This window comes from Oncorhynchus kisutch, unplaced genomic scaffold (genome assembly GCF_002021735.2).
Source record: "Oncorhynchus kisutch isolate 150728-3 unplaced genomic scaffold, Okis_V2 Okis09a-Okis19a_hom, whole genome shotgun sequence".
Classification (NCBI taxonomy): domain Eukaryota; kingdom Metazoa; phylum Chordata; class Actinopteri; order Salmoniformes; family Salmonidae; genus Oncorhynchus; species Oncorhynchus kisutch.
In genome coordinates, this window is record NW_022261985.1 from 12,371,125 (window position 1) to 12,394,839 (window position 23,715).

Genomic DNA, 23,715 nt, shown 5'->3' on the forward strand with positions numbered 1-23,715 from the left:
TCAAGGTTTTAAAAAGGCTTTTAAAGTTTGTAACTTCCACTTTAAAACATCAGACTTGATTTTCCCGAACGGAGAAAAAAGGTGAAAGCGCCACAAAAACATCCATTAATTATAATAATTATCATAATCATTTCCTGTTTCTGTAGGGATTCTTTTGTTTTGCGGTGAGAAGCCAAATTAAGACAGTACACCTGTATGTGTTGGGATCGCTTCAGGGACATCAACTTGAGGGAATATGACTGCAGTGTTGCCTAGGGAATATGACTGCAGTGTTGCCTAGGGAATATGACTGCAGTGTTGCCTAGGGAATATGACTGCAGTGTTGCCTAGGGAATATGACTGCAGTGTTGCCTAGGGAATATGACTGCAGTGTTGCCTAGGGAATATGACTGCAGTGTTGCCTAGGGAATATGACTGCAGTGTTGCCTAGGGAATATGACTGCAGTGTTGCCTAGGGAATATGACTACAGTGTTACCTAGGGAAAATGAATGCAGTGTTGCCTAGGGAATATGAATGCAGTGTTACCTAGGGAATATGACTGCAGTGTTACCTAGGGAATATGGCTGCAGTGTTACCTAGGGAATATGGCTGCAGTGTTACCTAGGGAATATGGCTGCAGTGTTGCCTAGGGAATATGACTGCAGTGTTGCCTAGGGAATATGAATGCAGTGTTACCTAGGGAATATGACTGCAGTGTTGCCTAGGGAATATGACTGCAGTGTTGCCCAGGGAATATGACTGCAGTGTTGCCCAGGGAATATGACTGCAGTGTTGCCTAGGGAATATGACTGCAGTGTTGCCTAGGGAATATGACTGCAGTGTTGCCTAGGGAATATGACTGCAGTGTTGCCTAGGGAATATGACTGCAGTGTTACCTAGGGAATATGACTGCAGTGTTACCTAGGGAATATGGCTGCAGTGTTACCTAGGGAATATGGCTGCAGTGTTACCTAGGGAATATGGCTGCAGTGTTACCTAGGGAATATGAATGCAGTGTTACCTAGGGAATATGAATGCAGTGTTGCCTAGTGAATATGACTGCAGTGTTGCCTAGGGAATATGACTGCAGTGTTGCCTAGGGAATATGACTGCAGTGTTGCCTAGGGAATATGACTGCAGTGTTGCCTAGGGAATATGACTGCAGTGTTGCCTAGGGAATATGACTGCAGTGTTGCCTAGGGAATATGACTGCAGTGTTGCCTAGGGAATATGACTGCCGTGTTGCCTAGGGAATATGACTGCCGTGTTACCTAGGGAATATGAATGCCGTGTTACCTAGGGAATATGACTGCAGTGTTACCTAGGGAATATGGCTGCAGTGTTACCTAGGGAATATGACTGCAGTGTTGCCTAGGGAATATGAATGCAGTGTTACCTAGGGAATATGACTGCAGTGTTACCTAGGGAATATGGCTGCAGTGTTACCTAGGGAATATGAATGCAGTGTTACCTAGGGAATATGAATGCAGTGTTACCTAGGGAATATGACTGCAGTGTTGCCTAGGGAATATGAATGCAGTGTTGCCTAGGGAATATGAATGCAGTGTTGCCTAGGGAAAATGAATGCAGTGTTGCCTAGGAAATATGAATGCAGTGTTACCTAGGGAATATGAATGCAGTGTTACCTAGGGAATATGAATGCAGTGTTACCTAGGGAATATGAATGCAGTGTTACCCAGGGAATATGAATGCAGTGTTACCTAGGGAATATGACTGCAGTGTTACCTAGGGAATATGGCTGCAGTATTACCTAGGGAATATGGCTGCAGTGTTGCCTAGGGAATATGACTGCAGTGTTGCCTAGGGAATATGACTGCAGTGTTACCTAGGGAATATGAATGCCGTGTTACCTAGGGAATATGACTGCAGTGTTACCTAGGGAATATGACTGCAGTGTTACCTAGGGAATATGACTGCAGTGTTACCTAGGGAATATGACTGCAGTGTTACCTAGGGAATATGACTGCAGTGTTACCTAGGGAATATGACTGCAGTGTTGCCTAGGGAATATGACTGCAGTGTTGCCTAGGGAAAATGAATGCATTGTTGCCTAGGGAATATGAATGCAGTGTTGCCTAGGGAATATGAATGCAGTGTTACCTAGGGAATATGAATGCAGTGTTACCTAGGGAATATGACTGCAGTGTCACCTAGGGAATATGGCTGCAGTGTTACCTAGGGAATATGGCTGCAGTGTTACCTAGGGAATATGGCTGCAGTGTTACCTAGGGAATATGAATGCAGTGTTGCCTAGGGAATATGAATGCAGTGTTGCCTAGGGAAAATGAATGCAGCGTTGCCTAGGGAATATGAATGCAGTGTTACCTAGGGAATATGAATGCAGTGTTACCTAGGGAATATGAATGCAGTGTTACCTAGGGAATATGACTGCAGTGTTACCTAGGGAATATGGCTGCAGTGTTACCTAGGGAATATGGCTGCAGTGTTACCTAGGGAATATGGCTGCAGTGTTACCTAGGGAATATGACTGCAGTGTTACCTAGGGAATATGGCTGCAGTGTTACCTAGGGAATATGGCTGCAGTGTTACCTAGGGAATATGCCTGCAGTGTTACCTAGGGAATATGACTGCAGTGTTACCTAGGGAATATGACTGCAGTGTTACCTAGGGAATATGAATGCAGTGTTACCTAGGGAATATGACTGCAGTGTTGCCTAGGGAATATGAATGCAGTGTTGCCTAGGGAATATGAATGCAGTGTTGCCTAGGGAAAATGAATGCAGTGTTGCCTAGGGAATATGAATGCAGTGTTACCTAGGGAATATGACTGCAGTGTTACCTAGGGAATATGACTGCAGTGTTACCTAGGGAATATGGCTGCAGTGTTACCTAGGGAATATGGCTGCAGTGTTGCCTAGGGAATATGACTGCAGTGTTGCCTAGGGAATATGACTGCAGTGTTACCTAGGGAATATGAATGCCGTGTTACCTAGGGAATATGACTGCAGTGTTACCTAGGGAATATGGCTGCAGTGTTACCTAGGGAATATGACTGCAGTGTTACCTAGGGAATATGACTGCAGTGTTACCTAGGGAATATGACTGCAGTGTTACCTAGGGAATATGACTGCAGTGTTACCTAGGGAATATGACTGCAGTGTTGCCTAGGGAATATGACTGCAGTGTTACCTAGGGAATATGACTGCAGTGTTACCTAGGGAATATGACTGCAGTGTTACCTAGGGAATATGACTGCAGTGTTACCTAGGGAATATGACTGCAGTGTTGCCTAGGGAATATGACTGCAGTGTTACCTAGGGAATATGAATGCAGTGTTGCCTAGGGAAAATGAATGCATTGTTGCCTAGGGAATATGAATGCAGTGTTACCTAGGGAATATGAATGCATTGTTACCTAGGGAATATGGCTGCAGTGTTACCTAGGGAATATGACTGCAGTGTTACCTAGGGAATATGGCTGCAGTGTTACCTAGGGAATATGAATGCAGTGTTACCTAGGGAATATGAATGCAGTGTTACCTAGGGAATATCATAGTTTTCAAGTGAGGTACATTGCATTTTCTAGTGTCCATTTGGGGTCATGTGCAGAAACAGTTTGGTCCTACCCTGTCATATGCTAATGAGGCCCTGTGGGAACCTTTTTTAAATTTGATTTCTAAGGATCCTCACTTAGCTGCTTTGCTACCTCGTATGTTGCTTGTAAATGTGAAGACACGTCAAGTCAACAAATCAACATGCCTTTATAAAGTTAAAACTATTCATAGTTATTGGACTCACGTATTGACAAACTAGATTGAACAACAATTACAATATTTGTCAAAAATGTCAAGGTTTAAAAAGGAACAGCTGTATAAGTGTCAGTCAAGAAACAGTGTTGGATATATTGAGTTTAATGCTGAGTTTGTTCATTAACAGATGTGGTGAACTGTTATCACCTAAATACAGGAAAACTGACCTCAGAGTCTCCAGTTTACATGGTGAATCCCCCTGTCCAGCAAAGAGCAGCTCCACTCCTGAATCCAGCAGGTCATTGTTACTCAGATCCAGCTCTCTCAGGTGTGAGGAGGAACTGAGAGCTGAGGCCAACACTTCACAAGATGCTTCTGTGAGTTTACAGCCAGAGAGACTGCAGATACAGAGGCCATTACATGAGGTTTCCTCTGAGCTTCACAGCACTTGATGGTAAATTACAAACTCTGAAGATAAAACCTGTTGGATTACTGAAAACAAACAATCCAACCGTATTACTGACCTTAGGATCTCCAGTCTCCAGATTGAATCTTCTAATCTAGGAGAGACATGTTGCACTATTGAGTCTCCTAGATGATTGTCACTCAGGTCCAACTCTCTCAGGTGGTTGGGGTTTGACCTCAGAGCTGAGACCAGGGCAGCACAGCCTTCTTCTGTAACTCCACAGCCTGATAGCCTGTAGGGTCATTCCATATGAAAATCAATCAATATAGCCTGCAGGGTCATTCCATATGAAAATCAATCAATATAGCCTGCAGGGTCATTCCATATGAAAATCAATCAATATAGCCTGCAGGGTCATTCCATATGAAAATCAATCAATATAGCCTGCAGGGTCATTCCATATGAAAATCAATCAATATAGCCTGCAGGGTCATTCCATTTGAAATCAATCAAAATAGCCTGCAGTGTCATTCCATATGAAAATCAATCAATATAGCCTGCAGGGTCATTCCATATGAAAATCAATCAATATAGCCTGCAGGGTCATTCCATTTAAAATCAATCAATATAGCCTGCAGGGTCATTCCATTTGAAATCAATCAATATAGCCTGCAGGGTCATTCCATATGAAAATCAATCAATATAGCCTGCAATGTCATTCCATTTGAAATCAATCAAAATAGCCTGCAGTGTCATTCCATTTGAAATCAATCAAAATAGCCTGCAGGGTCATTCCATTTGAAATCAATCATTATAACCTGCAGGGTCATTCCATTTGAAATCAATCATTATAACCTGCAGGGTCATTCCATTTGAAATCAGTCAAAATTGGCTGTTTTTGTCCTCTACCTTTTACTTGAACAAAAATGTCCAATCATGTGCAGTACACCTGTTAGAGACCCATTTTAGACGCCCCCCCCCCCATTCTAACATGAGACACCCATATCCTCTCATCACTGATAAAGATGGAAAATTGATTTTGATACCATTCTACATCTTATAAAACAGTTTTCTCAAACTGTGGATCACTTATTGAACAAGAAGTGGGGTACTGACTTCAGAGTCTCCAGTTTACAGTGGGGATTCCCCAGTCCAGCAGAGAGTAGCTTCACTCCTGAATCGTTCAGGTCATTGTTACTCATGTCCAGCTCTCTCAGGTTTGAGGGGTTTGAGCTGAGAGCAGAGACCAACAGTTCACACGATGCTTCTATGAGTTGACAGTCAGCAAGTCTGCAAATACAGAGAGGATACATGAGAGAGAGGTTGTATTCATGTTAGTGTAAGTTTAGCTTTCCCTGCTAGTGTAAACCTGTGTTACTTTTGAATGTCATAGTGAAGTTGATAATACCAGTATGGCGCTATAGTAAAATTGTGCGCCGGCCCTTTAAGGTTTGTCAGTTGTCAAACAGTTGGCACCAGTTCTTAATTATACTATGGCTGGTCCTGTATCAGGCGCGTCCTCTGTCAGGCGCGTCCCCCCTTTCTGGACAGGGACCCAGCTATATTTGTCCTTATCAGACGTGTCTCCTTTCTGGACAGGGACCCAGCTATATTCGTCCTTATCAGACGTGTCTCCTTTCTGGACAGGGACCCAGCTATATTTGTCCTTATCAGACGTGTCTCCTTTCTGGACAGGGACCCAGCTATATTCGTCCTTATCAGACGTGTCTCCTTTCTGGACAGGGACCCAGCTATATTTGTCCTTATCAGACGTGTCCAGGGACCCAGCTATATTTGTCCTTATCAGACGTGTCTCCTTTCTGGACAGGGACCCAGCTATATTCGTCCTTATCAGACGTGTCTCCTTTCTGGACAGGGACCCAGCTATATTTGTCCTGTATCAGACATGTCTCCTTTCAAGACAGGGACCCAGCTATATTTGTCCTTATCAGACGTGTCTCCTTTCTGGACAGGGACCCAGCTATATTTGTCCTTATCAGACGTGTCTCCTTTCTGGACAGGGACCCAGCTATATTTGTCCTTATCAGACGTGTCTCCTTTCAAGACAGGGACCCAGCTATATTTGTCCTTATCAGACATGTCTCCTTTCTGGACAGGGACCCAGCTATATTCGTCCTGTATCAGACATGTCTCCTTTCTGGACAGGGACCCAGCTATATTTGTCCTGTATCAGACATGTCTCCTTTCTAGACAGGGACCCAGCTATATTTGTCCTGTATCAGACATGTCTCCTTTCTGGACAGGGACCCAGCTATATTTGTCCTTATCAGACGTGTCTCCTTTCAAGACAGGGACCCAGCTATATTTGTCCTTATCAGACATGTCTCCTTTCTGGACAGGGACCCAGCTATATTCGTCCTGTATCAGACATGTCTCCTTTCTGGACAGGGACCCAGCTATATTCGTCCTGTATCAGACATGTCTCCTTTCTGGACAGGGACCCAGCTATATTCGTCCTTTCTCAGACATGTCTCCTTTCTGGACAGGGACCCAGCTATATTTGTCCTGTATCAGACATGTCTCCTTTCTGGACAGGGACCCAGCTATATTTGTCCTTATCAGACGTGTCTCCTTTCTGGACAGGGACCCAGCTATATTTGTCCTGTATCAGACATGTCTCCTTTCTGGACAGGGACCCAGCTATATTCGTCCTGTATCAGACATGTCTCCTTTCTGGACAGGGACCCAGCTATATTTGTCCTGTATCAGACATGTCTCCTTTCTGGACAGGGACCCAGCTATATTCGTCCTGTATCAGACATGTCTCCTTTCTGGACAGGGACCCAGCTATATTTGTCCTGTATCAGACATGTCTCCTTTCTGGACAGGGACCCAGCTATATTTGTCCTGTATCAGACATGTCTCCTTTCTAGACAGGGACCCAGCTATATTTGTCCTGTATCAGACATGTCTCCTTTCTAGACAGGGACCCAGCTATATTTGTCCTGTATCAGACATGTCTCCTTTCTAGACAGGGACCCAGCTATATTTGTCCTGTATCAGACATGTCTCCTTTCTGGACAGGGACCCAGCTATATTTGTCCTGTATCAGACATGTCTCCTTTCTGGACAGGGACCCAGCTATATTTGTCCTGTATCAGACATGTCTCCTTTCTGGACAGGGACCCAGCTATATTTGTCCTGTATCAGACATGTCTCCTTTCTGGACAGGGACCCAGCTATATTCGTCCTGTATCAGACATGTCTCCTTTCTGGACAGGGACCCAGCTATATTTGTCCTGTATCAGACATGTCTCCTTTCTGGACAGGGACCCAGCTATATTTGTCCTGTATCAGACATGTCTCCTTTCTGGACAGGGACCCAGCTATATTTGTCCTGTATCAGACATGTCTCCTTTCTGGACAGGGACCCAGCTATATTTGTCCTGTATCAGACATGTCTCCTTTCTGGACAGGGACCCAGCTATATTTGTCCTGTATCAGACATGTCTCCTTTCTAGACAGGGACCCAGCTATATTTGTCCTGTATCAGACATGTCTCCTTTCTGGACAGGGACCCAGCTATATTTGTCCTGTATCAGACATGTCTCCTTTCTGGACAGGGACCCAGCTATATTTGTCCTGTATCAGACATGTCTCCTTTCTGGACAGGGACCCAGCTATATTTGTCCTGTATCAGACATGTCTCCTTTCTGGACAGGGACACAGCTATATTTGTCCTGTATCAGACATGTCTCCTTTCTGGACAGGGACCCAGCTATATTTGTCCTGTATCAGACATGTCTCCTTTCTGGACAGGGACCCAGCTATATTTGTCCTGTATCAGACATGTCTCCTTTCTGGACAGGGACCCAGCTATATTTGTCCTGTATCAGACATGTCTCCTTTCTGGACAGGGACCCAGCTATATTTGTCCTGTATCAGACATGTCTCCTTTCTGGACAGGGACCCAGCTATATTTGTCCTGTATCAGACATGTCTCCTTTCTGGACAGGGACCCAGCTATATTTGTCCTGTATCAGACATGTCTCCTTTCTGGACAGGGACCCAGCTATATTTGTCCTGTATCAGACATGTCTCCTTTCTGGACAGGGACCCAGCTATATTTGTCCTGTATCAGACATGTCTCCTTTCTGGACAGGGACCCAGCTATATTTGTCCTGTATCAGACATGTCTCCTTTCTAGACAGGGACCCAGCTATATTTGTCCTGTATCAGACATGTCTCCTTTCTGGACAGGGACCCAGCTATATTTGTCCTGTATCAGACATGTCTCCTTTCTGGACAGGGACCCAGCTATATTTGTCCTGTATCAGACATGTCTCCTTTCTGGACAGGGACCCAGCTATATTTGTCCTGTATCAGACATGTCTCCTTTCTGGACAGGGACACAGCTATATTTGTCCTGTATCAGACATGTCTCCTTTCTGGACAGGGACCCAGCTATATTTGTCCTGTATCAGACATGTCTCCTTTCTGGACAGGGACCCAGCTATATTTGTCCTGTATCAGACATGTCTCCTTTCTAGACAGGGACCCAGCTATATTTGTCCTGTATCAGACATGTCTCCTTTCTGGACAGGGACCCAGCTATATTTGTCCTGTATCAGACATGTCTCCTTTCTGGACAGGGACCCAGCTATATTTGTCCTGTATCAGACATGTCTCCTTTCTGGACAGGGACCCAGCTATATTTGTCCTGTATCAGACATGTCTCCTTTCTGGACAGGGACACAGCTATATTTGTCCTGTATCAGACATGTCTCCTTTCTGGACAGGGACACAGCTATATTTGTCCTGTATCAGACATGTCTCCTTTCTGGACAGGGACCCAGCTATATTTGTCCTGTATCAGACATGTCTCCTTTCTGGACAGGGACCCAGCTATATTTGTCCTGTATCAGACATGTCTCCTTTCTGGACAGGGACCCAGCTATATTTGTCCTGTATCAGACATGTCTCCTTTCTGGACAGGGACCCAGCTATATTTGTCCTGTATCAGACATGTCGCCTTTCTGGACAGGGACCCAGCTATATTTGTCCTTATCAGACGTGTCCAGGGACCCAGCTATATTTGTCCTGTATCAGACATGTCTCCTTTCTGGACAGGGACCCAGCTATATTTGTCCTGTATCAGACATGTCTCCTTTCTGGACAGGGACCCAGCTATATTTGTCCTGTATCAGACATGTCTCCTTTCTGGACAGGGACCCAGCTATATTTGTCCTGTATCAGACATGTCTCCTTTCTGGACAGGGACCCAGCTATATTTGTCCTGTATCAGACATGTCTCCTTTCTGGACAGGGACCCAGCTATATTTGTCCTGTATCAGACGTGTCTCCTTTCTGGACAGGGACCCAGCTATATTTGTCCTGTATCAGACATGTCTCCTTTCTGGACAGGGACCCAGCTATATTTGTCCTGTATCAGACATGTCTCCTTTCTGGACAGGGACCCAGCTATATTTGTCCTGTATCAGACGTGTCTCCTTTCTGGACAGGGACCCAGCTATATTTGTCCTGTATCAGACATGTCTCCTTTCTGGACAGGGACCCAGCTATATTTGTCCTGTATCAGACATGTCTCCTTTCTGGACAGGGACCCAGCTATATTTGTCCTGTATCAGACATGTCTCCTTTCTGGACAGGGACCCAGCTATATTTGTCCTGTATCAGACATGTCTCCTTTCTGGACAGGGACCCAGCTATATTTGTCCTTATCAGACATGTCTCCTTTCTGGACAGGGACCCAGCTATATTTGTCCTGTATCAGACGTGTCTCCTTTCTGGACAGGGACCCAGCTATATTTGTCCTGTATCAGACATGTCTCCTTTCTGGACAGGGACCCAGCTATATTTGTCCTGTATCAGACATGTCTCCTTTCTGGACAGGGACCCAGCTATATTTGTCCTGTATCAGACATGTCTCCTTTCTGGACAGGGACCCAGCTATATTTGTCCTGTATCAGACATGTCTCCTTTCTGGACAGGGACCCAGCTATATTTGTCCTGTATCAGACATGTCTCCTTTCTGGACAGGGACCCAGCTATATTTGTCCTGTATCAGACATGTCTCCTTTCTGGACAGGGACCCAGCTATATTTGTCCTGTATCAGACATGTCTCCTTTCTGGACAGGGACCCAGCTATATTTGAGTATCTACAGTTACATGTACACAATCACCTGTCATAAGTACAGGTGTGCACCATTAATACACGACTCAATACTTTTTATGATCAATTTCTATTTAAAAAAAAATATATAAGCTTTTGTTTATTATTTTAATAGAAAATCTAGTCAGCCAGTGAAAGGTACTGCTATTACTTACCAGTATAGTGTGATGTGAGTGATATTTCCCAGAATACTTACAGAGCCTTCCTGCAGACTCTCACAGCTGGAAGCAGTCTCCTACGACCCTCCTGCGAGGTCTTGTATTTCTTCAGGTCAAACACCTCCAGAAGCTCGTCTGATATCTGCAGCATGTAGGCCAACGCTGAACAGTACGTAAGTGGCAGGTTTTTGGATCTTTTCTCTGACCTCAAGTATTTCTCAATTTCCTGCTGTACTGAATGGGTTTTCATCTCTATCAGACAGTGGAAGAGATTGATGCACCTCTCGGGGGACATGTTGGCATTCTGCATCATCTTCAGGGATCGGATCGTTTTCTTGACGCTCTCTGGACTGCTTTCTGTCTGTGTCACCAGACCTCGTAGGAGTTTCTGATTGGCTGCCAGTGACATGCCATGAAGGAAGCGGACGACAAGGTCCAGATGTCCAGTCTTACTCTCCAAGGCTTTATTCGTGGTACTCTTCAGCAACTCGTGTACGGTTATCTCTTCAGACGTGACTCTAGTCGCCTGGAGGAAGGGCCTCAGTTCATCCATGTTCTTGGTTGTGTAACAATGGTACACGTAGACAGCAGAGAGAAACTCCTGAACGTTCAGATGAACAAAGCAGTACACCACTCTCTGAAACAACACAGATTCTTCTTTAAAGACTTGTGTGCACACGCCCGAGTACACCGAGGCTTCTGTGACATCAATGCCACACTCTTTCAGGTCTTCTTCATAGAACACGAGATTACCCTTCTCCAGATGTTCAAACGCCAGCTTCCCCAGCTTCAGAAGAGCTTCCTTATCAGACTCCAGGAGCTCCTGTTGATCCATTTCGTCTTTTCCATGACACTTCTGGTTCTTCGGGCTGGTGTGAATGAGCACGAAGTGTGTGAACGTCTCAGTCAGAGTCTTGGGCATCTCTCGTCTCTTGTCTGTACTTAACATGTGTTCAAAGACTGTTGCAGAAATCCAACAGAAAGCTGGCATGTGACACATGACGTGGAGGCTCCTTGATGTCTTTATGTGGGAGATTATTCTGTTGGCCAGGTCCTCATCATCACGGAATCTTTTCCTGAAGTACTTCTCCTTCTGTTGGTCGTTGAACCCTCGTACCTCTGTCACCTGGTCGACACACTCAGAGGGGATCTGATTGGTTGCTGCTGGTCGGGAGGTTATCCAGAGGAGAGCCGAGGGAAGCAGATTCCCCTTGATGAGGTTTGTCAGCAGAACATCTACAGACGATGTCTGTGTGACATCAGACATCATTTTGTTGCACTGAAAATCCAATGTAATTCTGCTTTCATCCAACCCATCAAAGATGAACATAGCTTTACAGGCAGTGAGTTTCTCTGCATTGACTATATCTAGTTCTGGGTGGAAGTCATGGAGAAGTCTGAGAAGACTGTACTGGAGATCTTTGATCAAGTTCAGCTCCCGGAAAGGAAGCACAAATATGATCTCCACATCTTGGTTTGCCTTCCCTTCAGCCCAGTCGAGGATGAACGTCTGCACAGAGACTGTTTTTCCGATGCCAGCGATGCCCTTGGTCAGCACAGTTCTGATGCTTCTCTCCTGGCCAGCTAAGGGTTTAAAGAGGTCATTGCAGTGGATTGCCGTGTCACGTGAGGTCGGTGTCCTGCATGCCGTCTCTAGCTGCCACATCTCATGTTCATCGTTAACCCCTTCACTCTCTCCCTCTGTGATGTACAGCTCTGTGTAAATCCTGTTGAGGGGGGTTTGGCTCCCTGCTTTTACCAGGCCTTCTATCACACATTCATACCTTCTCTTCAGACTGTCTTTATGGTTTACTATAGCTCTCTGCAGGCTGACATCCACTGAAAGAGAAGAATAGAATTTGCTGAGAATTTTCATGTGTATCTCGCCTTGCCACATTCACTGAGACGGCACTTGTGAAGGTGGTAAATGACATTTTAATGGCATCGGACCGAGGCTCTGCATCTGTCCTCATGCTCCTAGACCTTAGTGCTGCTTTTGATACCATCGATCACCACATTCTTTTGGAGAGATTGGAAACCCAAATTGGCCTACACGGACAAGTTCTGGCCTGGTTTAGATCTTATCTGTCGGAAAGATATCAGTTTGTCTCTGTGAATGGTTTGTCCTCTGACAAATCAACTGTAAATGTTGGTGTTCCTCAAGGTTCCATTTTAGGACCACTATTGTTTTCACTATATATTTTACCTCTTGGGGATGTTATTCGAAAACATAATGTTAACTTTCACTGCTATGCGGATGACACACAGCTGTACATTTCAATGAAACATGGTGAAGCCCCAAAATTGCCCTTGCTAGAAGCATGCGTTTCAGACATAAGGAAGTGGATGGCTGCAAACTTTCTACTTTTAAACTCGGACAAAACAGAGATGCTTGTTCTAGGTCCCAAGAAACAAAGAGATCTTCTGTTGAATCTGACAATTCATCTTAATGGTTGTACAGTCGTCTCAAATAAAACTGTGAAGGACCTCTGCGTTACTCTGGACCCTGATCTCTCTTTTGAAGAACATATCAAGACCATTTCAAGGACAGCTTTTTCCATCTATGTAACATTGCAAAAATCTGAAACTTTCTGTCCAAAAATTATGCAGAAAAATGTATCCATGCTTTTGTCACTTCTAGGTTAGACTACTGCAATGCTCTACTTTCCGGCTGCCCGGATAAAGCACTAAATAAACTTCAGTTGGTGCTAAATACGGCTGCTAGAATCCTGACTAGAACCAAAAAATTTGATCATATTACTCCAGTGCTAGCCTCTCTACACTGGCTTCCTGTCAAAGCAAGGGCTGATTTCAAGGTTTTACTGCTAACCTACAAAGCATTACATGGGCTTGCTCCTACCTATCTCTCTGATTTGGTCCTGCCGTACATACCTACACGTACGCTACGGTCACAAGACGCAGGCCTCCTAATTGTCCCTAGAATTTCTAAGCAAACAGCTGGAGGCAGGGCTTTCTCCTATAGAGCTCCATTTTTATGGAACGGTCTGCCTAACCATGTGAGAGACGCAGACTCGGTCTCGACCTTTAAGTCTTTACTGAAGACTCATCTCTTCAGTGGGTCATATGATTGAGTGTAGTCTGGCCCAGGAGTGGGAAGGTGAACCGAAAGGCTCTGGAGCAACGAACCGCCCTTGCTGTCTCTGCCTGGCCGGTTCCCCTCTTTCCCCTGCGATTCTCTGCCTCTAACCCTATTACAGGGGCTGAGTCACTGGCTTACTGGGGCTCTCTCATGCCGTCCCTGGAAGGGGTGCGTCACCTGAGTGGGTTGATTCACTGATGTGATCTTCCTGTCTGGGTTGGCGCCCCCCCTTGGGTTGTGCCATGGCGGAGATCTTTGTGGGCTATACTCAGCCTTGTCTCAGGATGGTAAGTTGGTGGTTGAAGATGTCCCTCTAGTGGTGTGGGGGGCTGTGCTTTGGCAAAGTGGGTGGGGTTATATCCTTCCTGTTTGGCCCTGTCCGGGGGTGTCCTCGGATGGGGCCACAGTGTCTCCTGACCCCTCCTGTCTCAGCCTCCAGTATTTATGCTGCAGTAGTTTATGTGTCGGGGGGCTAGGGTCAGTTTGTTATATCTGGAGTACTTCTCCTGTCCTGTTCGGTGTCCTGTGTGAATCTAAGTGTGCGTTCTCTAATTCTCTCCTTCTCTCTTTCTTTCTCTCTCTCAGAGGACCTGAGCCCTAGGACCATGCCCCAGGACTACCTGACATGATGACTCCTTGCTGTCCCCAGTCCACCTGGCCGTGCTGCTGCTCCAGTTTCAACTGACCTGAGCCCTAGGACCATGCCCCAGGACTACCTGACATGATGACTCCTTGCTGTCCCCAGTCCACCTGGCCGTGCTGCTGCTCCAGTTTCAACTGTTCTGCCTTATTATTATTCGACCATGCTGGTCATTTATGAACATTTTAACATCTTGGCCATGTTCTGTTATAATCTCCACCCAGCACAGCCAGAAGAGGACTGGCCACCCCACATATGCTCTCTCTAATTCTCTCTTTCTTTCTCTCTCTCGGAGGACCTGAGCCCTAGGACCGTGCCCCAGGACTACCTGACATGATGACTCCTTGCTGTCCCCAGTCCACCTGGCCTTGCTGCTGCTCCAGTTTCAACTGTTCTGCCTTATTATTATTCGACCATGCTGGTCATTTATGAACATTTGAACATCTTGGCCATGTTCTGTTATAATCTCCACCCGGCACAGCCAGAAGAGGATTGGCCACCCCACATAGCCTGGTTCCTCTCTAGGTTTCTTCCTAGGTTTTGGCCTTTCTAGGGAGTTTTTCCTAGCCACCGTGCTTCTACACCTGCATTGCTTGCTGTTTGGGGTTTTAGGCTGGGTTTCTGTACAGCACTTTGAGATATCAGCTGATGTACGAAGGGCTTTATAAATACATGTGATTTGATTTGACTTGTATTCCCGTGTATCTCGCCTTGCCACATTCACTTGTATTCCCGTGTATCTCGCCATGCCACATTCACTTGTATTCCCGTGTATCTCGCCTTGCCACATTCACTTGTATTCCCGTGTATCTCGCCTTGCCACATTCACTTGTATTCCCGTGTATCTCGCCTTGCCACATTCACTTGTATTCCCGTGTATCTCGCCTTGCCACATTCACTTGTATTCCCGTGTATCTCGCCTTGCCACATTCACTTGTATTCCCGTGTATCTCACCTTGCCACATTCACTTGTATTCCCGTGTATCTCGCCTTGCCACATTCACTTGTATTCCCGTGTATCTCGCCTTGCCACATTCACGTGTATTCCCGTGTATCTCGTCTTGCCACGTGCTGGAAGACTAGAAGATCTAACATTTGAAAATACAAAGGGCCGAGTGTACAAAACATTAAGAACACCTGCTCTTTCCATGACAGACTGACCAGGTGAATCCAGGTGAAAGTTATGATCCCTTATAGATGTCACCTGTTAAATCCATTTTAAAAATCAGTGTAGATGAAGGAGGAGAAGACGTGTTAAAGAAGGATGTTTAAGCCTTGAGACAGTTAATGAGCAAATGTCTTACTGTTTTCAGAGCCTCTCGCTTCATCGTTGGGTTCAGCCCGTTGCAGTAGAACTGGACGTGTCCTGAACCTCTTTCTACACCGAGGACAGCCATAGTGTCCTGACGGAGCAGGCTGCTCCCAGTGTCTAGTGATGCACCGTCTGCAGAACCGGTGTCCACAGGTGATAGAGACTGGATCTGTCAGCACCTGCTCACACACTGCACACCTGGACTGATCCTCTGACAGAGGAGACCATCCCCTACACACACACACACACACACACACAGATGTTAATACTGCTACTTGTGCAGAAACAGAGAAAATATAGGACATAACTCCACGTACGTACACACACACACACACACACACACCACTGCTGTGTTATTCGTACTTCTCTCTCTCTGCTCAGACTATTCACTTTACTACCTGAACATAGCCGGCACAGTGCATTCTACATAGTGTATTTCATAGTACTCTGTATATCATTCTACATAGTGTATTTCATAGTACTCTGTATATCATTCTACATAGTGTATTTCATAGTACTCTGTATATCATTCTACATAGTGTATTTCATAGTACTCTGTATATCATTCTACATAGTATATTTCATAGTACTCTGTATATCTGTCTACATAGTGTATTTCATAGTACTCTGTATATCATTCTACATAGTGTATTTCATAGTACTCTGTATATCATTCTACATAGTATATTTCATAGTACTCTGTATATCATTCTACATAGTGTATTTCATAGTACTCTGTATATCATTCCACATAGTGTATTTCATAGTACTCTGTATATCATTCTACATAGTATATTTCATAGTACTCTGTATATCATTCTACATAGTGTATTTCATAGTACTCTGTATATCATTCCACATAGTGTATTTCATAGTACTCTGTATATCATTCTACATAGTATATTTCATAGTACTCTGTATATCTGTCTACATAGTGTATTTCATAGTACTCTGTATATCATTCTACATAGTGTATTTCATAGTACTCTGTATATCATTCCACATAGTGTATTTCATAGTACTCTGTATATCATTCTACATAGTGTATTTCATAGTACTCTGTATATCATTCCACATAGTATATTTCATAGTACTCTGTATATCATTCCACATAGTATATTTCATAGTACTCTGTATATCATTCCACATAGTATATTTCATAGTACTCTGTATATCTTTCTACATAGTGTATTTCATAGTACTCTGTATATCATTCCACATAGTATATTTCATAGTACTCTGTATATCTGTCTACATAGTGTATTTCATAGTACTCTGTATATCATTCCACATAGTGTATTTCATAGTACTCTGTATATCATTCTACATAGTGTATTTCATAGTACTCTGTATATCTGTCTACATAGTATATTTCATAGTACTCTGTATATCTGTCTACATAGTATATTTCATAGTACTCTGTATATCTGTCTACATAGTGTATTTCATAGTACTCTGTATATCATTCCACATAGTGTATTTCATAGTACTCTGTATATCATTCTACATAGTGTATTTCATAGTACTCTGTATATCTGTCTACATAGTATATTTCATAGTACTCTGTATATCATTCCACATAGTGTATTTCATAGTACTCTGTATATCTGTCTACATAGTGTATTTCATAGTACTCTGTATATCATTCTACATAGTGTATTTCATAGTACTCTGTATATCATTCTACATAGTGTATTTCATAGTACTCTGTATATCTGTCTACATAGTATATTTCATAGTACTCTGTATATCTGTCTACATAGTATATTTCATAGTACTCTGTATATCTGTCTACATAGTGTATTTCATAGTACTCTGTATATCATTCTACATAGTGTATTTCATAGTACTCTGTATATCATTCTACATAGTGTATTTCATAGTACTCTGTATATCATTCTACATAGTATATTTCATAGTACTCTGTATATCATTCTACATAGTGTATTTCATAGTACTCTGTATATCATTCTACATAGTGTATTTCATAGTACTCTGTATATCATTCTACATAGTGTATTTCATAGTACTCTGTATATCATTCTACATAGTGTATTTCATAGTACTCTGTATATCATTCTACATAGTGTATTTCATAGTACTCTGTATATCATTCTACATAGTATATTTCATAGTACTCTGTATATCATTCTACATAGTGTATTTCATAGTACTCTGTATATCATTCTACATAGTGTATTTCATAGTACTCTGTATATCATTCTACATAGTGTATTTCATAGTACTCTGTATATCATTCTACATAGTGTATTTCATAGTACTCTGTATATCATTCTACATAGTGTATTTCATAGTACTCTGTATATCATTCTACATAGTGTATTTCATAGTACTCTGTATATCATTCTACATAGTATATTTCATAGTACTCTGTATATCATTCTACATAGTGTATTTCATAGTACTCTGTATATCATTCTACATAGTGTATTCATAGTACTCTGTATATCATTCCACATAGTGTATTTCATAGTACTCTGTATATCATTCCACATAGTGTATTTCATAGTACTCTGTATATCATTCTACATAGTGTATTTCATAGTACTCTGTATATCATTCTACATAGTGTATTTCATAGTACTCTGTATATCATTCTACATAGTGTATTTCATAGTACTCTGTATATCATTCTACATAGTATATTTCATAGTACTCTGTATATCATTCTACATAGTGTATTTCATAGTACTCTGTATATCATTCTACATAGTATATTTCATAGTACTCTGTATATCATTCTACATAGTGTATTTCATAGTACTCTGTATATCATTCTACATAGTGTATTTCATAGTACTCTGTATATCATTCTACATAGTGTATTTCATAGTACTCTGTATATCATTCTACATAGTATATTTCATAGTACTCTGTATATCATTCTACATAGTGTATTTCATAGTACTCTGTATATCATTCTACATAGTGTATTTCATAGTACTCTGTATATCATTCCACATAGTATATTTCATAGTACTCTGTATATCATTCCACATAGTATATTTCATAGTACTCTGTATATCATTCTACATAGTGTATTTCATAGTACTCTGTATATCATTCTACATAGTGTATTTCATAGTACTCTGTATATCATTCTACATAGTATATTTCATAGTACTCTGTATATCATTCTACATAGTGTATTTCATAGTACTCTGTATATCATTCTACATAGTGTATTTCATAGTACTCTGTATATCATTCTACATAGTATATTTCATAGTACTCTGTATATCATTCTACATAGTGTATTTCATAGTACTCTGTATATCATTCTACATAGTGTATTTCATAGTACTCTGTATATCATTCTACATAGTGTATTTCATAGTACTCTGTATATCATTCTACATAGTATATTTCATAGTACTCTGTATATCATTCTACATAGTGTATTTCATAGTACTCTGTATATCATTCTACATAGTGTATTTCATAGTACTCTGTATATCATTCCACATAGTATATTTCATAGTACTCTGTATATCATTCCACATAGTATATTTCATAGTACTCTGTATATCATTCTACATAGTGTATTTCATAGTACTCTGTATATCATTCTACATAGTGTATTTCATAGTACTCTGTATATCATTCTACATAGTATATTTCATAGTACTCTGTATATCATTCTACATAGTGTATTTCATAGTACTCTGTATATCATTCTACATAGTGTATTTCATAGTACTCTGTATATCATTCTACATAGTATATTTCATACTTTCTACACATCTTCGCGCTTTATTATTATTTAACTGTCTATTTGTTGACACAGTGTTTGACTGTCTATTTGTTGACACAGTGTTTGACTGTCTATTTGTTGACACAGTGTTTGACTGTCTATTTGTTGACACCGTGTTTGACTGTCTATTTGTTGACACAGTGTTTGACTGTCTATTTGTTGACACAGTGTTTGACTGTCTATTTGTTGACACAGTGTTTGACTGTCTATTTGTTGACACAGTGTTTGACTGTCTATTTGTTGACACAGTGTTTGACTGTCTATTTGTTGACACAGTGTTTGACTGTCTATTTGTTGACACAGTGTTTGACTGTCTATTTGTTGACACAGTGTTTGACTGTCTATTTGTTGTTTGACTGTCTATTTGTTGACACAGTGTTTGACTGTCTATTTGTTGACACAGTGTTTGACTGTCTATTTGTTGACACAGTGTTTGACTGTCTATTTGTTGTTTGACTGTCTATTTGTTGACACAGTGTTTGACTGTCTATTTGTTGACACAGTGTTTGACTGTCTATTTGTTGTTTGACTGTCTATTTGTTGACACAGTGTTTGACTGTCTATTTGTTGACACAGTGTTTGACTGTCTATTTGTTGACACAGTGTTTGACTGTCTATTTGTTGACACAGTGTTTGACTGTCTATTTGTTGACACAGTGTTTGACTGTCTATTTGTTGACACAGTGTTTGACTGTCTATTTGTTGACACAGTGTTTGACTGTCTATTTGTTGACACAGTGTTTGACTGTCTATTTGTTGACACAGTGTTTGACTGTCTATTTGTTGACACAGTGTTTGACTGTCTATTTGTTGACACAGTGTTTGACTGTCTATTTGTTGACACAGTGTTTGACTGTCTATTCATCCACAGTGTTTGACTGTCTATTCATCCACAGTGTTTGACTGTCTATTCATCCACAGTGTTTGACTGTCTATTTGTTGACACCGTGTTTGACTGTCTATTTGTTGTGTTTGACTGTCTATTTGGCGACACAGTGTTTGACTGTCTATTTGTTGTTTGACTGTTAATTTGTCGACAGTGTTTGACTGTCTATTTATTGACACAGTGTTTGACTGTCTATTCGTTGTGTTTGACTGTCTATTTGATGTGTTTGACTGTCTATTTGTCCACAGTGTTTGACTGTCTATTTGTCCACAGTGTTTGACTGTCTATTTGTCCACAGTGTTTGACTGTCTATTTGTCCACAGTGTTTGACTGTCTATTTGTCCACAGTGTTTGACTGTCTATTTGTCCACAGTGTTTGACTGTCTATTTGTCCACAGTGTTTGTGCCTTGTTTTTAGCTCCTTACTGACTTACTGTTCCAATATTATTAGTATTATTGATCACAGTTGAGAGGAAGCTGGCAAGTAAACATTTAGTAGTAGTGGTAGTAGTAGTAGTGGTTGTAGTAGTAGTAATAGTGGTTGTAGTAGTAGTAGTAGCAATAGTGGTTGTAGTAGTAGCAATAGTGGTTGTAGTAGTAGTAATAGTGGTTGTAGTAGTAGTAGTAGTAGTAGTAGTAGTAGTGGTTGTAGTAGTAGTAATAGTGGTTGTAGTAGTAGTAGTAGTAGTAGTGGTTGTAGTAGTAGTAATAGTGGTTGTAGTAGTAGTAATAGTGGTTGTAGTAGTAGTAATAGTGGTTGTAGTAGTAGTAGTAGTAGTAGTGGTAGTAGTGGTTGTAGTAGTAGTAATAGTGGTTGTAGTAGTAGTAATAGTGGTTGTAGTAGTAGTAATAGTGGTTGTAGTAGTAGTAATAGTGGTTGTAGTAGTAGTAGTAGTGGTAGTAGTGGTTGTAGTAGTAGTAATAGTGGTTGTAGTAGTAGTAATAGTGGTTGTAGTAGTAGTAATAGTGGTTGTAGTAGTGGTAGTAGTGGTTGTAGTAGTAGTAATAGTGGTTGTAGTAGTAGTAATAGTGGTTGTAGTAGTAGTAGTAATAGTGGTTGTAGTAGTAGTAATAGTGGTTGTAGTAGTAGTAATAGTGGTTGTAGTAGTAGTTATAGTGGTTGTAGTAGTAGTTATAGTGGTTGTAGTAGTAGTAATAGTGGTTGTAGTAGTAGTAATAGTGGTTGTAGTAGTAGTAATAGTGGTTGTAGTAGTAGTAATAGTGGTTGTAGTAGTAGTAATAGTGGTTGTAGTAGTAGTAATAGTGGTTGTAGTAGTAGTAATAGTGGTTGTAGTAGTAGTAGTAGTAGTGGTTGTAGTAGTAGCGGTTGTAGTAGTAGCAGTAGTAGTGGTTGTAGTAGTAGCAGTAGTAGTAGTGGTTGTTGTAGTAGTAGCAGTAGTAGTAGTGGTTGTTGTAGCAGTAGCAGTAGTAGTGGTTGTAGTAGTAGTAGTAGCAGTAGTAGTGATTGTAGTAGTAGCAGTAGTAGTGGTTGTAGTAGTAGTAGTAGTAGTAGTAGTAGTAGTAGTAGTGTTTGTTGTAGTAGCAGTAGTAGTAGTGGTTGTAGTAGTAGTAATAGTGGTTGTAGTAGTAGTAATAGTGGTTGTAGTAGTAGTAATAGTGGTTGTAGTAGTAGTAATAGTGGTTGTAGTAGTAGTAGTAGTGGTTGTAGTAGTAGTAATAGTGGTTGTAGTAGTAGTAATAGTGGTTGTAGTAGTAGTAATAGTGGTTGTAGTAGTAGTAATAGTGGTTGTAGTAGTAGTAGTAGTAGTGGTAATAGTGGTTGTAGTAGTAGTAATAGTGGTTGTAGTGGTAGTAATAGTGGTTGTAGTAGTAGTAATAGTGGTTGTAGTAGTAGTAATAGTGGTTGTAGTAGTAGTAATAGTGGTTGTAGTAGTAGTAATAGTGGTTGTAGTAGTAGTAATAGTGGTTGTAGTAGTAGTAGTAGTGGTTGTAGTAGTAGCGGTTGTAGTAGTAGCAGTAGTAGTGGTTGTAGTAGTAGCAGTAGTAGTAGTGGTTGTTGTAGTAGTAGCAGTAGTAGTAGTGGTTGTTGTAGCAGTAGCAGTAGTAGTGGTTGTAGTAGTAGTAGTAGCAGTAGTAGTGATTGTAGTAGTAGCAGTAGTAGTGGTTGTAGTAGTAGTAGTAGTAGTAGTAGTAGTAGTAGTGTTTGTTGTAGTAGCAGTAGTAGTAGTGGTTTGTAGTAGTAGTAATAGTGGTTGTAGTAGTAGTAATAGTGGTTGTAGTAGTAGTAATAGTGGTTGTAGTAGTAGTAATAGTGGTTGTAGTAGTAGTAGTAGTAGTGGTTGTAGTAGTAGTAATAGTGGTTGTAGTAGTAGTAATAGTGGTTGTAGTAGTAGTAATAGTGGTTGTAGTAGTAGTAATAGTGGTTGTAGTAGTAGTAGTAGTGGTAATAGTGGTTGTAGTAGTAGTAATAGTGGTTGTAGTGGTAGTAATAGTGGTTGTAGTAGTAGTAATAGTGGTTGTAGTAGTAGTTATAGTGGTTGTAGTAGTAGTAATAGTGGTTGTAGTAGTAGTAGTGGTTGTAGTAGTAGTAGCGGTTGTAGTAGTAGCAGTAGTAGTGGTTGTAGTAGTAGCAGTAGTAGTAGTGGTAGTGGTTGTTGTAGCAGTAGCAGTAGTAGTGGTTGTAGTAGTAGTAGTAGTAGCAGTAGTAGTGGTTGTAGTAGTAGCGGTTGTAGTAGTAGCAGTAGTAGTGGTTGTAGTAGTAGCAGTAGTAGTAGTGGTAGTTGTAGTAGTAGTAGTAGCAGTAGTAGTGTTTGTTGTAGTAGTAGCAGTAGTAGTGGTGGTTGTAGTAGTAGCGGTTGTAGTAGTAGTAGTAGTAGTGGTTGTAGTAGTAGTAGTAGCAGTAGTTGTAGTGGTAGTGGTTGTTGTAGTAGTAGTAGTAGCAGTAGTAGTGGTGGTTGTAGTAGCGGTTGTAGTAGTAGTAGTAGTGGTTGTTGTAGTAGTAGCAGTAGTAGTGGTTGTTGTTGTAGCGGTTGTAGTAGTAGTAGTAGTAGTGGTTGTTGTAGTAGTAGCAGTAGTGGTTGTTGTTGTAGCGGTTGTAGTAGTAGTAGTAGTAGTAGTAGTAGTAGTAGTAGTGGTTGTTGTAGTAGTAGCAGTAGTAGTGGTTGTAGTAGTAGCGGTTGTAGTAGTAGTAGTAGTGGTTGTTGTAGTAGTAGCAGTAGTAGTGGTTGTAGTAGTAGCGGTTGTAGTAGTAGTAGTAGTAGTGTTTGTTGTAGTAGTAGCAGTAGTAGTGGTAGTGGTTGTTGTAGTAGTAGTGGTTGTAGTAGTAGCAGTAGTAGTAGTAGTGTTTGTTGTAGTAGTAGCAGTAGTAGTGGTGGTGCCAGTGATTTTGGCCCAGGGATGTTTGTAGTCACACAGTATCAAACACGAGGTCTCATTTACTCGTAGTTCAGATATGGAAGTAAAATGTTAATCTCACCTGTTAGCTTCCGTGTCAAGTTCCCCCGAGAGACTCATTTCAGAGCACTGGCCCCTAAACAGAGATCCAGCATAGTGGTTAACACAGTGACAGCTCAATATTGAATGAGAATTGTTCTCTATTATTTCATAACGTTC

General features: G+C 41.6%; 1 protein-coding gene across 2 annotated transcripts in view; it reads right to left on the reverse strand.

Moving 5' to 3' along the window:
* The window catches only part of LOC116360587 (NACHT, LRR and PYD domains-containing protein 3), a 29,721-nt gene that overhangs the window by 4,377 nt on the left and 1,629 nt on the right, over window positions 1-23,715 (reverse strand). For both annotated transcript variants that reach the window (XM_031815457.1, XM_031815458.1), the window contains exons 2-7: window positions 23,579-23,632; window positions 15,474-15,712; window positions 10,468-12,268; window positions 5,233-5,406; window positions 4,235-4,408; window positions 3,938-4,108 (exon numbers count right to left, since the gene is read on the reverse strand). In XM_031815457.1, coding sequence (XP_031671317.1) covers window positions 3,938-4,108; window positions 4,235-4,408; window positions 5,233-5,406; window positions 10,468-12,268; window positions 15,474-15,712; window positions 23,579-23,632 — 2,613 coding nt within the window. The remainder of the gene's footprint in view (window positions 1-3,937; window positions 4,109-4,234; window positions 4,409-5,232; window positions 5,407-10,467; window positions 12,269-15,473; window positions 15,713-23,578; window positions 23,633-23,715) is intronic.